Source organism: Bufo bufo, chromosome 1 (assembly GCF_905171765.1).
Source record: "Bufo bufo chromosome 1, aBufBuf1.1, whole genome shotgun sequence".
NCBI lineage: Eukaryota > Metazoa > Chordata > Amphibia > Anura > Bufonidae > Bufo > Bufo bufo.
In genome coordinates this window covers 810,042,864-810,061,059 of record NC_053389.1, presented here as the reverse complement: position 1 = coordinate 810,061,059, position 18,196 = coordinate 810,042,864, and the positions used below count along the sequence as shown (strand labels likewise).

Below are 18,196 nucleotides of genomic sequence, written 5' to 3'. Positions count from 1 at the left end.
TTATCCTTGATTGTCTAATTGGGGTGAAAATGCAGCTTGATACTACAGATTTTAGGGTACTCACATTTTATTATACATAAGTATATCCGTTAATCCCTAATTGTACGATTGTGGTGAAATTGCGTTTTGATACTACAAGTTTTTTATTTTAAATATATATAATTACATCCATTCATCCTTGATTCTGGAGTTAAATTGAGGCCTGATGCTACACATTTTAGGGTGCTCAAGTTCTATTATACATAAGTATACCCGTTAATCCCCAATTGTGGAATTGGGGTGAAATTGTGGCCTGATACTGCAAGTTTTGAGGTGTTTATTTTTATATATACATAATATGTACATCCATTCATCCTTGTTTCGGGAGTGAAATTGCGGTCTGACACTACTGATCTTTTACCCTTACAGTTACTATTAGAGTACAGTATGTCCGACAGACAGGTGACAGGTTCTTCTAAGGGAACGGGCAGTGGCTAAAATGTTTCTGGAGCTGGCAGAAGAAGAAGGGGGATGGTAGCATCAGTCGCAGCAACAGGCCTGAGCTGCCAGTGTCACCCAGCAGTCGTGTTTTGACCAGCAATCCAGCTGTCCTTGAATGGTTGACTCGGTCTTCTACTTCATCGCAAGTGACATCAGACACCCCCAGCCAGGAGTCTGTAGGTTCCTCTGACACCACGATTAGTTGACATGGCCCAGGAACAAACTCTGTTCCCCCACCTATCCTGAACCTGCCTCTGTCATTTTCTGTTCCTTCAGCTCAAGAAGTACTGAGCCATCCATCAGCTCAGCTCTACTTTTCAGTGAGGACGAGATTTTAGAGAGCAGTCAGCAGCTGCTGACCAGCCAATATCTAGAGGAGAGATCCGCTGCTTCCTCTGGTAGACGGGCAAGTAGCGACGATCAGGGTCGCGTAAAAGCTGGTTTTGCGAGTGGTCAGGCATGTGGCCCTGAGACTAGGAGGGTGACGTGCAGACAGTAGCCGATGATGTGGCCAATCGCACGTGGGAGCCGGGTTAAGAGGAGGCTTCATCATCATTAGAAGAAGAGGGTGGCAGCTTGTGCATGAGCCAGCAGGGTGGCAGCGGGCCGTGAGTCAGCAGGGTGGCAGCAGTGTGAGATCTGGAGCCAAACGTGCCCAGGGTAGGCCACCTGCTACGCAGGAGGCTAGCTGTCTGGAAAGAAGTAGCGGTGCTCAGGTTCACAGATGCAGTGGTAGCAGGCAGTCAGCACAGAGTGGTGGGGGGAAAATTCCCTACTCGGCGATGTGGGAATTTTTCATCAAGCCAAAGGAGGACGTCAGCGTGGCTATTTTCAGAATCTGTGGGCAGAAGGTGAAGCGTGGCCAGGGTGCCAATGTTGGCACCACGGCCCTGCGTCAACACATGCAGCATCATCATAAAGTGGCCTGGGAAAACCGTGGTGGTTTCGTTCACCAAGGCGATTGCAAAAAAACAACAGTATGCGTTCAGTTATCCAACGGTGCAGAAGCTGAACATGCTGCTGGCCAAGTTGCTGGTACTACAGTCCGTCCCTTTCCATGTGGTGGATTCTGCATCTTTCAGAGAACTGATGGCTTATGCTGATCCAAGGTGGAGAGTCCCAAGCCATCATTACTTCTCCAAAAAGGATGTACGAGCCCTGCACATGTATGTTGAACAGAAGGTGGGCCAGTCCTTGAGCCTGTCGGTGTCTGCTAAAGTTGTGGAGCTGTAACTATGGTCAAGGACAATAAATGTCCTTTATGGCCCACTGGGTAAATGTGGTTCCTGCCCAGCCACACCAGCACCTTGACCAGGAGACGGCACTGCCGCCTAAACATTCTCAATCTATGTGGGACCTGCGCCAATGTCCTCCTCTGCCTCTTCATTCTCCACCTTGTTCTGGACCTGGTTTGTCTGGGCGAACGGAGTCACACTGAGGAGGAACTGCTCTGGGTCCTTCAAGAGGAAATCGAATTTTACAATGTATAACAAAATATACCCTTAAAAAGTGGGAAGCGACAGAACACACTACACACACTACAGAATTGTGTCATGAAATATCAATATTCCATGTGAATAAATACATATAATGATAAAAATTAATACTGGGGTGAGTCAATAGTGGCAAAAGACATAAGCAAATACATAATATGGGGATATTGGCAGACTAAACATGTTATATGCGGACCAGTCCTGCAAAAGATGTAAACCAAATCTCCAAAAAGACAGAAATCTAAATCCGACTCACCCGAGATGCAGAGTGGTGTGTACCATGTTTAGTCTGCCAATATCCCCATATTATATATTTGTATTTGCTTATGTCTTTTGCCACTATTGACTCACCCCAGTATTAATTTTTATCATTATATGTATTTATTTACATCGAATATTAATATTTCATTCTGTAGTCTGTAGTGTGTGTAGTGCCAGGATGGTGCCTGTTCTGTCACTTCCCCCTTTTTAATGGTATATTTTGTTAGACATTGTAACTTAATAAAATACTATTTTTTATGGGTACTTTGCGAGCTCCATTTTTTGTTTGGTATACTTGGGAGTTTGTACCGGCTTCTTTTAATTGGTTGATCCCTTTACCAGCCACAACAATTCGTTGATACACTAGGTTTTGGCAATAGGGACACCTATGGTCGTTTTATGCTATTCACTTTATTTGTTAGGCTACTTTCACACCAGTATTTTTGCTGGATCCATAATGGATTATCTCTAAAATAGCCAAGATGGATCCGTCTCTAAAACCATTGCAAGTCAATGGGGGACGGATCTGTTTTCTTTTGTGTCTGAAAAAACGGATCCGCAACCATTGACTTACATTGTGTGTCATGATGGATCCTTCTTGCTCCACACCACATCGCTGACAGAAAAACGCTGCTTTCAGTGTTATTCTGTCTGCGATGGGGACGCAACCTAACGGAACAAAATGCATTCTGATGCATTCCGTTTTGTTCTGTTCAGTTTTGTCCCCATTGACAATGAATGGGGACAAAACAGAAGCGTTTTCCCCTTCTATTGAGATCCTATGACTGATCTCAATAGCGGAAAGGGAAAGAGCATATGTGAAAATAGCCTTAGTCACCAGGACTATGGTATGAATGACGTCATTCCACTCCTTCACATCCTGTAGCAGATGCTGATAAATCTGGCTGGCCAGGGGACAGGATACGTGGCGCCTACATCTTACGCCACATGAGCCCTGTGGGGGCGGAACTGGAGGAGGAGGACATTGGAGCAATGTGTACAGAAATGGGTGTTTTTTATGCAGAAGTGACAGGGCAGGAGCAGGAGGAGCTAAACGGTGATGAGGAAGACCAGGAAGATTACCTCGACACACCGTGGCAGTATGCAGTGGGCATGGAGGCAGGGAGTCCTTCTGAGTCGCAAATGGCCAGATGCATGCTGAGTTGCTTGTGTAGTGACAGCCGTATTATCACTATTCAGCAGAGGGATGACCACTGTCTCCCCACCATGTTAGACCCTCACTACCACTCCAAAATGGGGTCTTTTTTCCACCCGCTAAGAGGGACTACTATTAAGACATCCTATGTATTCAGTTGACCGCTGCCTATGTGCAACATCTCCCATCCTCATGAAGGTCTGACGAGGTAGGGCCCTCTGCACTCACGCTCCACTGCCATGGCTGCTGGATGAGGGTGGAGGGGACAGGAGCAGCACCAGCTCCATCAGCAGCAGCTTAAGTCTGGAGTCTCTAATGAGCACTTTTCTTCACGTGCCTAGTGAAAAAACCACCCACCAGCAGCAGTAGCAAGACATGGAGCAGAACCTAAACCAGCATGTGGTGGCATTCTTGGACTGCACCCTGTCCCCCTACATCCAAGATCCCCTGGACTACAAGGCAGCCAAGCTTTATTTGTGGCAGCAACTGGCCAGAGACATAGTGGTGATGTGGCAGCAGCATGAGGAGACCACATAGGGGTGATGTGGCAGCAGCATGAGGAGACCACAGAGTGGTGATGTGGCAGCAGCATGAGGAGATCACAGAGTGGCTCAGAGACATAGTGGTGATGGGGCAGCAGCATGAGGAGACCACAGAGTGATGAGGTGGCAGCAGCATGAGGAGACCACAGAGTGGCCCAGTGACATAGTGGGTAGGTGGGGGACAATACCAGTACCAGCTGAAGATGGTGGCTGACAGTAGGAGCACCTGGCAGCAGGTGTGGCATCAGGCAGGTGGCAGCATCAGAATAGTAGCTGAAGCAGGTAGCCAGAAGAAACAGGTCTCTTCTGTCAAAGTGTTGGTGTGGCACCATGGATTATCTAGTTTGATGCATCAGGCATTGGTGTTTTGAAATCCTGGCTGATCCTTGCCTGATTTATTTTTATAATGGTCAGTTTCTCTACATTTTGGGTGGACAGGCAAGTTCTCTTTGGGGTAACTATAGCCCCCGCCACACTAAACACCCACTCTGATGCCACACTACTGGCCGGGCAGGAAAGCTTGTCCCATTGCAGCCAAAAATCGAGTTTGGCTGCCCAGTAGTCCAGGAGCTCTTCGATGTGGGGTGGCAGGGTGTACTTCAAGTATGCCACAACATGCTGGTTCAGGTTCTGCTCTATATCTACCTGCTGATGGGAGTAGTTTCTTCAGTAGGTGGGTGAAGAAAACTGCTCATCAGCGACTCTAGACTTAAATTGCTGCTGATGGAGCTGGTACTGCTACTGCCCCCCCAGTAGCCATGGCAGTGGAACGTGAGCGCAAAGGGCCCCGGTCAGACCTGCGTGAGGATGGGCGATGGCGCACATAGGCATAGGCCAACTGACTACATAGGATGTTTCGATAGTAGTTCAGTTTGTCCTCCCTCTCAGCGGGTGTGAAAAAGGCCCCCATTTTGGACCGGTAGCGAGGGTCTAACATGGTGGAAAGCCAGTAGTCACCCCTCTGGCAAATAGTGACAATTTGTCTATCACTACGCAAGCAAGTAAGCATGCATTGGGCCATTTGCTGAAGTGACTCTGAGGGAGTCCCTGCCTCCATCTGCACTGCATACTGCCACGGTGTGCCTGGGTCCTCTGCCTCTTCTTCCTTATCGCCCTGTAGCTCCTCTGGCTGCTCCTGCTCCTCCTATCCTGTCACCTGTGTAGAAAAACCACCCATTTCTTTACGCATTGCTTGTGCTCAAATGTCCTCCTGCTCCTCTAATTCAGACCCCACAGGGCTCATGTGGCCGTGAGATGTAGTAGCCACATCTCCTGTCCCCTGGCCAGCCAGATTTAGCAGCATCTGTTCCAGGACATGAAACAGTGGAATGACATTGTTCATCCCGTAGTCCTGGCGACTGACAAATAAAGTTGCCTCCTCAAAGGGCCCCAGCAAACAGCAGGTGTCAGGCATGAGCGTGCCACTGGCTAACATCGAAGTTACAGGGAGTAGCTCTGTCCGCCTGTATTATCAGGAAATTGTTTCTCTGTTCATGTAGTCGGTCCAACATAAGGAGGGTGGAATTCCAACGGGTGGAAACATCGCATATTAGCCTATGTTGGGGAATGCCGTTCTGTCGCTGCAGCACAAGGAGGCTGTGCTTTGCGGTGTACAAGTGGCTGAAATGCATGCAAAGTTTCCTGGCCATTTTTAGGATGTCTTGCAGATGGTCAGAAGACTTCAGGAACCGCTTTACAACCAGATTGAACACATGTGCCATGCAGGGAGCATGACTCAGCCCTTCTTGATGCAGCGCCGACACTATGTTCTTCCCATTGTCGGTCACCATGGTTCCACTTTTGAGTTATCGCAGAAAAAGGCAGGATTTGATTTCTTGATGAAGGACGCAGAGCAGTTCCTCCCCTGTGTGACTCAGTTCACCCAGGCAAACTAGGTGCAGAACAGCGTGACACCGTCGTTCCCTGCACATGTGGTATGCTGGTGGGGTACTGTGAATTGTCCCTGCAGTGGAGGCTGAGGACACGGTAGAGGATGAGGAGGCAGAGGCTGACATTGTTGCAGGACCAACAGCGTGAAAACATGGAGGCAGAAGCGGCATCACCTGGCCAAGTTGCTGGTGTAGCTGGACAGGAACCACATTTGCCCAGTGGGCCGTAAAGTTCATATATTGTCCTTGACCGTAGTTACAGCTCCACACATCGGTGCTGCCGTGCACTTTGGCAGACACCGACAGGCTAAGGGACTGGCTTACCTTCTGTTCTACATATGTGTGCAGGGCTGGTACTGCCTTTTTGGCAAAGAAATGAAGGATTGGGGCTCTCCACCTCTGCTCCGCACAAGCCATCAGTTCTCTGAAAGGTGCAGAGTCCACCACTTGGAAAGGGAGGGACTGCAGCACCACCAACTTGACTAGGAGCATGTTCAGCTTCTGCACCGTTGGATGAGTGCACACAAACTGTTGTCTCTTGGCAATCACTTCGGTGATTGATTGCTGACGAGGAGGAGCAGGAGCATCAGGACCAGCAGATCATGGGAAGGACAGACAGCTCCCTTTGGCTGAGGTGGTGTAGCCTGCATGAAACTGCATGAAATTGGGTGCGTGCCACTAGGTGATGCAGCGGTTGCTGCGGCAGGCTGGACCACCACATCGGAGCCACGGTTCTCCCAGGCCACTTTATGGTGACGCTGCATATGTTAACGCACGGCCGAGGTGCCAACATTGGCACCCTGGCCACTCTTCACCTTCTTTCCACAAATCCGGCAAATGGCAATGTTCACCTCCTCTCGCAGCCTAACAAAAAATTGCCACACCGTTGAGTATGGCATTTTCCCAGCAACACTCCATGCTGACTGCCTGCTACCTCTGTCTCCATGAACCCCTGCACTGCTACTTTTTGGGCCGGTAGGCTCCTGCGAAGAGGGTGGTCTACTCCAGGCACGTTTGGCTCCCGACCTCCCACTGCTGCCACCCTGCTGACTCTCAGCCACGCTGTCACCCTGCTGGCTGAGCCCCTGCCTCACGCGCAAGCTGCCACCCTCTTCTCCTGATGATGAAGCCCCTTCTTCACATAGCTCCTAAGTGCGACCAGCTACATCATCATCATCATCCACTACTGTCTGCACTTCACTGATGTCCCCCTCAACGGTCTCATGGCCAGGAGTCTGACCGCTCGCAACACCTGCTCCCACTTGACTCTCCTCATCACTACTTGCCCGCCTACCAGAGGAAGCGGCGGATGTGTCTTCCAGATCTTGACTGTTCAGTAGCTGCTGACTGTCCTCTAGTAGCTCGTCCTTGCTGAAAAGTCAAACCGAGCCTACGGCATATAATACTTCTCGCGATGAGGGAACTGCGTGCCATGTCAACTAAGCATCGTGTTAGAGGAACCCACCGACTCTTGGCTGGGGATGTCTGATGTTACTTGCGACAAACTCGAAGACCAAGTCAGCCATTCAAGCACCGCTGGGTTGCTGGTCAAGACACGACTGCGAGATGACACAGAGAGGAGCCCAGGCATCTCGCTGCGACTCCTGCTGCCACCCCCCTTCTTCTGCTGCCTGCGACAGAAACATTTTGGCCACTGCCTGTTCCCTTTGAAGGGCCTTTCTCCTGTCTGTCTGACATACTGTATGATAAAATAATTAAATTAAAATTAAAATACCCCCCAAAAAAGGCTGTAGTACAATGTTACTTCACCGCTGAATGGCAATTAAGACAAATATATATTTTTTTCTGATTAATAAACTCTCCCCCCCCCAAAAAAAACACAATTCACTGCAGAACAGCAATTAAGACGTATACTTTTTCCTATTTCTAAACCCCAAAAAAAGAAATATAGCAATCACAATTCAATGCAGAACGGGTGATGAGACAAACGTATATTTTCTGTTTCTAAACCACATAAATGGCTGTAGTACAATGTAACTTCACCGCTGAATGGCAGTTATGATATATATATGAATATATATTTTTTTCCCCTATTAATTAACCCCCCAAAAAAGTAAAACAATGTAAAATCAACTCAGAATGGCTAATAGGTCGTAAGTTTCTCTCCTATTGATACACCCCGTAAATGGCTGTAGTACAATGTAACTTCACCGCTGAACAGAGGTGTGCGGACCGAAACGTTGCTTTGGTCACATCTTTATTTTACTTATGAAAGTGCCGTGGACTATTCCTTTTATGTTTCTTGGAGATTGGATCGCTCCTACAACCGCTGGCACCCAACCTACTCTATTTAGTTGTGCTGCTCACAAGCTTGGACTTATTTTATATATATATATATATATATATATATATATATATATACAGGTCCTTCCCAAAAAATTAGCATATTGTGATAAAGTTCATTATTTTCTGTAATGTACTGATAAACATTAGACTTTCATATATTTTAGATTCATTACACACAACTGAAGTAGTTCAAGCCTTTTCTTGTTTTAATATTGATGATTTTGGCATACAGCTCATGAAAACCCAAAATTCCTATCTCAAAAAATTAGCATATTTCATCCAACCAATACAAAAAAAGTCAACCTTCAAATAATTAAGTTCAGTTATGCACTCAATACTTGGTCGGGAATCCTTTTGCAGAAATGACTGCTTCAATGCGGCGTGGCATGGAGGCAATCAGCCTGTGGCACTGCTGAGGTGTTATGGAGGCCCAGGATGCTTCGATAGCGGCCTTAAGCTCATCCAGAGTGTTGGGTCTTGCGTCTCTCAACTTTCTCTTCCCAATATCCCACAGATTCTCTATGGGGTTCAGGTCAGGAGAGTTGGCAGGCCAATTGAGCACAGTAATACCATGGTCAGTAAACCATTTACCAGTGGTTTTGGCACTGTGAGCAGGTGCCAGGTCGTGCTGAAAAATGAAATCTTCATCTCCATAAAGCTTTTCAGCAGATGGAAGCATGGAGTGCTCCAAAATCTCCTGATAGCTAGCTGCATTGACCCTGCCCTTGATAAAACACAGTGGACCAACACCAGTCCAGACTGTGGTACTTGACACTGGACTTCAGGCATTTTGGCATTTCCCTCTCCCCAGTCTTCCTCCAGACTCTGGCACCTTGATTTCCGAATGACATGCAAAATTTGCTTTCATCCGAAAAAAGTACTTTGGACCACTGAGCAACAGTCCAGTCCTGCTTCTCTGTAGCCCAGGTCAGGCGCTTCTGCCGCTGTTTCTGGTTCAAAAGTGGCTTGACCTGGAGAATGCGGCTCCTGTAGCCCATTTCCTGCACACGCCTGTACACGGTGGCTCTGGATGTTTCTACTCCAGACTCAGTCCACTGCTTCCGCAGGTCCCCCAAGGTCTAGAATCGGTCCTTCTCCACAATCTTCCTCAAGGTCCGGTCACCTCTTCTCGTTGTGCAGCGTTTTCTGACACACTTTTTCCTTCCCACAGACTTCCCACTGAGGTGCCTTGATACAGCACTCTGGGAACAGCCTATTCGTTCAGAAATTTCTTTCTGTGTCTTACCCTCTAGCTTGAGGGTGTCAATGATGGCCTTCTGGACAGCAGTCAGGTCGGCAGTCTTACCCATGATTGCGGTTTTGAGTAATGAACCAGGCTGGGAGTTTTTAATAGCCTCAGGAATCTTTTGCAGGTGTTTAGAGTTAATTAGTTGATTCAGATGATTAGGTTAATAGCTCGTTTAGAGAACATTTTCATGATATGCTAATTTTCTGAGATAGGAATTTCTGGTTTTCATGAGCTGTATGCCAAAATCATCAATATTAAAACAAGAAAGGGCTTAAACTACTTCAGTTGTGTGTAATGAATCTAAAATATATGAAAGTCTAATTTTTATCAGTACATTACAGAAAATAATGAACTTTATCACAATATGCAAATTTTTTGAGAAGGACCTGTATATACAGTCCTGATCAAAAGTTTAAGACCACTTGTAAAATGGCAAAAAATCATATTTAGCATGGCTGGATCCTAACAAGGTTCTAAGTAGAGCTTCAACATGCAACAAGAAGAAATGGGAGTAAGACAAAACATTTTTTGAGCATTCAATTTAATGAAAACAACGAATAAACTGAAACAGGCTGTTTTTCAGCTGATCAAAAGTTTAAGACCTCATGCCTTTAAAAGGCCAAATCTGTGCAAAGATGTGGATTTATTGTCATTTTCTGTCAGGTAGTTACACGTTATGATGGAAAAAATACTTTCCCTTTTTGAACGTGGTCGGGTTGTTGAACTGCATAAGCAGGGACTCTCACAGCGCACCATCGCTGCTGAGGTGGGACGCAGTAAGACAGTCATTTGGAATTTCCTAAATGATCCTGAGGGTTATGGAACAAAAAAGTCAAGTGGAAGACCCAAAAAAATTTCATCAGCACTGAGCCGGAGGATCCAATTGGCTGTCCGTCAAGACACTGGACGATCCTCGACCAAAATTAAGGCCATTACTGGTGCTGACTGCATCCCCATAACCATCAGATGGCATCTGAGACTGAAGGGCTTCAAAAACAAAAAACATCTTCAAAGACCTCGTCTCCTTGAATGCCACAGAACTGCTTGTTTGGACATTGCAAGAGAGCACCAAACATGGGGCATTCAAAGGTGGAAGAAAGTTTTATTCTCTGATGAGAAAAAATGTAACCTTGATGGTCCTGATGGTTTCCAACATTACTGGCATGACAAGCAGATCCCACCTGAGATGTTTTCTATGTGCCACAGTGGAGGGGGCGCCATAATGGTCTGGGGTGCTTTTTCCTTCAGTGGAACAATGGAGCTTCAGGAAGTGCAGGGACGTCAAACGGCCGCTGGCTCTGTCCAGATGTTGCAGAGAGCATTCCTCATGACTGAGGGCCCTCGTCTGTGTGGTAATGACTGGGTTTTTTTTAACAGGACAACGCTATAGTACACAATGCCCGCAGGACAAGGGACTTCTTCCAGGAGAATAACATCACTCTTTTGGCCCATCCTGCGTGTTCCCTTGATCTAAATCCAATTGAGAACCTTTGGGGATGGATGGCAAGGGAAGTTTACAAAAATGGACAACAGTTCCAGACAGTAGATGGCCTTCGTGCGGCCGTCTTCACCACTTGGAGAAATGTTTCCACTCACCTCATGGAAACGCTTGCATCAAGCATGCTGAAACGAATTTTGGAAGTGATAAACAATAACGGCGGAGCTACTCATTACTGAGTTCATGTTTGGAAGTTGGATTTCTGTTTTGAAGGGGTTTAGTTTTTTTTTGGAGGTGTGGTCCTAAACTTTTGATCAGCTGAAAAACAGCCTGTTTCAGTTTATTCGTTGTTTTCATTAAATTGAATGCTCAAAAAATGTTTTGTCTCACTCCTATTTCTTCTTGTTGCATGTTGAAGCTCTACTTGGAACCTTGTTAAGATCCAGCCATGCTAAATATGTTCTTTTGCCATTTTTCAAGTGGTCTTAAACTTTTGATCAGGACTGTATATATATATATATATATATATATATATATATATATATATATATATATAATATATACAATTTAATTATATATTATAACCCCCCCCAAAAAAAAAAAAGTAAAACAATGTAAAATCAACTCAGAAAGTCTAATAGGACGTACGTATCTTCCCTATTAATGCACCCCGTAAATGGCTGTATCACACAGAACTTGCACCCCAATCACAAGCAAGGTTTGCTGGAATTAGTGATGTATGATATAGTACAAACAACCTAAAAGCTATTTGGATCCCCAATTAGTGCAGCAAGGTGTAATAGAATCACTCCTATTACCCAGGCTGTACACTCTCCTATTGCACTCTGTTCTACTTTTATAGTGTAGATGATTCCTCCCTATCCTTTCCCTACACCTTGACTAATCCTTCTCTAAACTTGTAAATCGTTTTTTCAGCACAATGAAGTCTTTCCTAGAACTGTCCCTAGTGCCTGCAGACATCTCTCTCCACACTAAGTACACTGTAAAATTGCTGAATCCAAGATGGCTGAGGGTATTTATAAGGCTGTGACCTCACAGGGGCTGGCTGCTGATTGGCTGCATGCTTGGCATTATGGGTGATCCTGCTTTCCCAGAGTTCCGTGCTCCATTTCCTCACATGTGCAGCAGCCATTTTAGGAAAAAATGCGATTTGTTACCACGAAGCGTGAGGAAATTCAGATTCGGTGCTAATCAAATTTTTCCTGAAATTCGGATCGAATTCCACTTCGTCAACTTCAATTCGCTCATCTTTACTACTCTCTACACAGTCCACTGTGTTGACTCCTCATGTGGTTGCCGCCTCACTACTGTGTAACTGGGCCACTATGTTGACTCTTCATGCGGTTACCTCCCTCCCCATAATGTAACTGGGTCACTGTGTTGACTCCTCATGCGATTGCCACCCTCCCCATAATGTGGGCCCCTGTGTTGCCACCCTGCCCACTCTATCCTGTCTTTGGAGCATCCATAAGGCCTGTATCACATGGTCCCTATTTTGCATCAGGATATGCTCATGATTTGGAAGCCAAAAGTAGGAATGGGTAAAAAACACAGAAGACATACAAACTTTCCAATCACGTGTAATCTCTTTTTTGGATCCACTCCTGTTTCTCTTTTGGCCTTAGCAATACTGATGGATTACTGACCAAATGCTGACCATGTGAAGGCGGATGCTCCAAAGACAGGATCCTTTTTTGTTTTTTTTTATCTTATGACTGATCAAAAGAAAGGCAAAATAAACAGTGATGTCAATGCAAACTTGCTCTCCACTCTGTCAGGGGGGCTCTACTTGTTTCAGCATGTAACAGAACAGGTTCTGTAGAAATCTATATGGAATCAGCTGATGACGGTGTAAAAATAGTGTGCTCTTTCACTCTACAGTACAATCTTGGGCCACTGCATGGTTCTTTATACCTGACGCTAACCTTGACCTATAAGGATAAGTTCACACTTGAGTTATTTGGTCAGTTTTGTCCCCGTAACTGACTAAACAAGTGAAGTGTGAAGTGATTCTAAGAGTGAGGCCTGTCAACTGCCTGTCATACAGACACAAAGTTACTGTTTCACTACCACAGCAGACTCCCTATGCATGTTTCTGCAGTCTAAAGTGTTCTAAACCAATATAGGGGCTCTCTGCAGCCGGGAATAGCTGATTTTTAATGCGATTCACACTAATAAATTCGGATCAAATCAAATCTTTTTGGAAAACTCAGTGAATTTTTGAAAAATACGCTCATTTCTAGTCATTGTCCTACTGCAAAATAAATTAAAATTTTAACTATTAACACATATCTTTGAAAGCATTCCCACACCTGCCTTAAAAGTTTGCACAGTACTGTATTTGGAGATGAGCACAGGTGAAATTTCACCTATGGAAGTCATAGCTGTGGACGTCATTTGTTTACCTTGTAATCTTTACCAAATAAAAAAACATATGGAACCTATCTATTCTCTAGGTTTTCCACCACTTGAGGCATGTCTATTTCAAAAATCGGATGGGAGAAGAGATGTTCTTCGATGCCAATGGAAACCCTCCAACTGACTATGACCTTCTAAACTGGCATAGGAACTCAGATGGTGTTATTCACTTTGAGACAGTTGGACGGTACAATTTACGTCAAGCTAAAGAAAATGAATTGAGCATCAATATCACAGCTATCAAGTGGATCACCGGTGGCAGCGAGGTACCATGTCATATGTACTGTTAGAGGACTATGTACATAAGAACACCATAACTTTATAATGTAATATTTTCTTTCTATCTTTAGGTCCCCAGCTCAGTATGCAGTGAAAGCTGCTCCCCTGGATTCCGGAAAGCTGCTCGAAAAGGGCAACCGGTGTGTTGTTATGACTGTATTCCTTGTTCAGAAGGTGAAATATCCAACCAAACAGGTGTATATTTAAATGTATGGTCCTTGCTAAACTCAACCAAAGCTCTCTACTGGTGTCCTCAATTAACTAAAACCTAATATCAACCAGTTAGCCCCCGATACAAACCCTTAAGCACCACCTTTGAAGAGTATTGTAGAGTATTCTTAAAAACTTTAAATCAAATACATGAGCCCTGGCTGGACAGTTGTGTACCTGGCCACGGTTGGTGAAGAAACCCACCCTCTGAGCCACGTGTGGATGACTGGCCTGATAACCGTGGGAATGATCCCTCTTCCTCCTCCTCTTCCTTTCTGTGCCACATACTCATCCATCAGCGCCTGAAGCGTTTTTTCAAGGAGGCATAGAAGAGGGATAGTAATGCTGAGGACGTCATCATCAGCACTGGCCATGTTTGTGGAGTACTGGAATCAGCGCAACATGGCTCACATGTCCCAAATGGATGCGCACTTGTTGGTGGTGAAGTGGTGCTGTTCCGCAGAGCCACTCACCCATGCATGCTGCAGCTGAAAATCCACTATCGCCTGCTGCTGCTCGCACAGTCCCTCCAGCTTGTGCAAGGTGGAGTTCCACCTTGTGGGTACATCACATATGAGGTGGTGAGCGATAAGGCAGAAATTACTCTGCAGCGCTGACAGGCACACCACCAGGCCGGACTTGAGGCTCAGCGGCACCAACCACTCTGTTCTTCAATGCCTATCTATAGCTCCTGTGTGGTGTGGGGTTTTTCCCTGGCTGTGCTGAAGTTGGTGATGCAGGTGTTACGCTGACCGGATGTGAAGGCGGTAGAGGAGGATAAGGAGGAGGATAAGGAGGAGGAAGCAGAGTAGTAGGCAACAGGGGGCACATTCTGAAATCCTCTGTGGTGGTAGGACATGCGCCAAACTGCTTTCCGTCTCAGGCCCAGCCGCCATTTACTCAGTGGGCAGTTAGGGAGATATAATTTCCCTGCCTATGTTTACTGGTCCATGTATCGGTGGTTATGTGGCCACTGATGGCCTTGAGCAGCGCACACCTTCTTTTGTCCACCACTTTTTCAAGCACGGCAGGTATGGCTCGCCTGGAAAAGTAGTGGCGGCTGGGAACCACATACTGTGGGACAGCCACCGTCATTAAGTTTTTAAAACTGTCTGTCTCCACCAGGCAGAATAGCAGCATTTCAAAGGCCAGGAATTTTGAAAGGCTGGCATTCAGGGCCAGGGCTTGTGGGTGGGTAGGGGGGTACTTCCTCTTTCTCTCCAGTGTTTGGGGGACTTACAGCTGAACACTTCCATGGGACAGTGTGAAGATGCTCGGTGACTGCTGCTATTGGTTGTGTTGCTGTCACATCCTCTCTGCGGAATGCCAGGTGGCCCTGTCGCTCCAGAGGGGGAGGAAGAGGCTGAGACTGCAGTAGAAAAGGGAGCAGGAGGAGCCTCTGATCTTTTGTGTTTTTTTTAGGTGTCTACTCCACTGCAGCTCGTGGTTTGCAGCTAGATGCCTGGTCTTGCAGGTGGTGCTCAGGTTTAGAGCATTTATACCTCGCTTTAGGCTCTGACTGCACAGTGTGCAAACCACCCATTTCCTGTTGTCAGCACATTGCCTGAAGAACTGCCATGCTAGGGAAATTCTTTGAGCTGGCTTTGGTGTGCTCTGTCCCTCGGTGCAGTGGTGGTGCCGACTGCGCTTTCCGCAGTGGACCAGGTGGAAGACAATATTAAGGAACAGGAGGCACTGTCAGCCATGCAATCTGCTACCGCCTCCACTTGTTCTGGCCTCACCATTCATACAGTGGTATTTGGGCCTACAAAATGACACAGAATGTCCTGTCACCTGCATGCACCAGAGGAAGGCGTTTCATTTGGGTGCTTAGCTAGCACAGATGCACAACGTCCTCTCCCTGCAGCAGGAGCTCCATTACCACCAACACAAGAAGCACCATGACCATGTCCCTTATTTGATGCTCTCCTCATTCTTTGAGGGCACCCACAAAATTAACAGACTGATTAACTATTGTATTTCCGAGTCATGGAGGCTAATTGATATAGGTCTCACCAACAAAATTAACAGCCAGATTAAGTATTGTTTTTCTGTGTGACGGATGCAATGGAGGTGTTTTGCACCCCATAAAATGGCTACAGGTCACCAAAAGAATTTACAGCACGGTTAAGTATTGAATTTCTGTGCCACTGGTGCAAAGGAGGTGTATTGCACCCACCAAAAATGCCTACAGGTCACCCACAGACTGAACACCCACAATAAAAGCCAAACACTGTCCCTCACTACAACAGCGTCCTGTCCCTACACTAATTACAGCAGAATGGCGGCGCGACATGTGATCTGGCATTTATGCATGCAGGGTCACATGCTGCACCGGCCAATCACAGCCATGCCAATAGTAGGCATGACTATGATGGCTCCCAAGTGCTCACAGCTTAAAGGGGTATTCCCATCACAGACAATGGGGGCATATCGCTAGGATATGCCCCCATTGTCTTATAGGTCCTCTGGGACCTGCAACTACAATGAGAACAGAGCGGGGAAATGAACAGAGGGCGCACTGCGCATGCGCAGCCGCCCTCCATTCATTTCAATGGGGCAGCTAAAAATAGCCGAGCGCTGGCTCTGCTATTTTACGTCTGCCCCATAGAAATGAATGGGAGCCGGGACTCGCATTCGTGGTGTGCTCCCATTCACTTCTATGGGAGTAGCGGGGCACAGTGCTTGGTGGTCGACGGACCCTGGGAAATCCAGGGTCCTGCAGCCACAGCTCTCCCCGCTCTGTTCTCGTTGTAGGTGCTGGTCCCAGAGGTGGTATGCCCCCATTGTCTGTAATGGGAATACCCCTTCAAAAGCTTGTTGATGGGCTGCTCTGCAGCCTTTCAACAAGCTTTATTTAGTATCAGAACACTGTACCCGAACACGGACTTTTGCAGCAAAGTCCGTGTTCGGGTTTGGGTACACGGACACCGTAATGTTCAGTACAAACCCGAACATTTTGGTCTGGGTTCACTCAACCCTACTCCTAAGAAAGTTTTCTAAGTGGCACACTAGATCCTCACCCTTTAAGCGCTATATAGAGATCTGGACTCCACTGAAGGGAACCACCAGGTGCTACCTCTGGAAGTAGTCTCAAGTGACTGCTGATCCATGGGTGTCAAGAAACACTGCTTTAAGGAATCAGGCAAAAACATAGTCAGGAACAGGCTGAGGTCAGGGCGGGGAGAGTATAACCAATATGGTAAAAAGTTAGAGGTCAGGGCAGGCAGCTCAGGGTCAGAATGGAGAAAGGTCAGGAATTGGGTCAGGCAGTGAAGGGTCAATTTCAGAAGTCAAGCAGAAGTTGGTACATGGAACAGGTATATGTAAATGAACAAATGACACACCTTTGCAGGAAACTAGAAAACTAAAACCTATTGCTCAGGAACCTTCCCACAGAGTAAGGTACCTGAAGTATCCCAGGGTAATGAGCCATTGGCTGGTGAATATTAGAGTGCTTGCATTCTGGCCTTTTAAGATCTGGAGTGAGAGAGTGCCTGCATGCCTTTAGGGGACAAGAAGCAGGCCTCAGCCTGCAAAAAAATGAGTATTATTACTCTGATGGCGAGCACCACTGGGAAAGGAGAGGTAGACAATGGTGGGACCAGGTCACCAGATCCCTGAAGCTATGGGCAGGTGAGCAAGTCAGCGGCAATTATTGCCTGAATTCATCTCTGAAGTCACATTGCCTAAGTTGGTCATACATAATAATTGGGTATTGGCCAAACCCATCATATCTTATGGGATTGGCTGGCCATCTAATGTATTTGGTAGTGTCCTGTCATTTACAAGTATTAACGGGTTGTCTGAGTTATTTTTTATTCTTTGTATGTTTCTAACTAATCAAATGTAAGGCCTTTACCATTCACTTACTTTATGTGCAGTGGCTCCCTTCTCAGATTTCAATGAAGGTCACATGACTTGTGATATCAGCTTCTCTCCCTGCTCTGATGATGTCTCGAACAGAAACCTGAGGAGCAGGTCTGTGTCTGTGACATCACTGTGCTGGCCAAGCCCCCTGCAGTGCTGTCTGCCCTGTGTCTCCCTACCACTGGATTCTTCAGGAAAGTTTAACCCCTTCTACCATCAGCAGCACAGACTCAGGGCTGAAGGCTTTACTGAGCAGCTGCAGGCAGTGAAGAGACAAATGCTGGGCACAGAATCTTCCCTCCTCATCCTGCAGATACAGAGCTGAAAGACTGGAGGAGATCTGCAGAGCATTGCACAAGAACAGGTAGGGGGAAGATCCTGTGTGTATCAGCAGTGTCATTGAACAAAGAGAAAGGTTGATTCCAGCTTCAGCATATAAAAAGTTTTCTTTATTCGGCTTGTAATAAAATCCAACAAAGATGTCACATGGAGAGACACAAGATTGTGACGCGTTTCGGGCTGTGGTATTGAGCCCTTCTTCAAGACAATACAAAGGTGTACTAAAAACACAAACTTTATTTAC

General features: G+C 46.4%; 1 protein-coding gene across 1 annotated transcript in view; it reads left to right on the top strand.

The window, feature by feature from the left end:
* Nucleotides 1–18,196, top strand: part of LOC120988896 (extracellular calcium-sensing receptor-like) — a 41,903-nt gene that overhangs the window by 9,647 nt on the left and 14,060 nt on the right. The window contains exons 3-4 of the mRNA XM_040416675.1: nucleotides 13,293–13,520; nucleotides 13,605–13,728. Coding sequence (XP_040272609.1) covers nucleotides 13,293–13,520; nucleotides 13,605–13,728 — 352 coding nt within the window. The remainder of the gene's footprint in view (nucleotides 1–13,292; nucleotides 13,521–13,604; nucleotides 13,729–18,196) is intronic.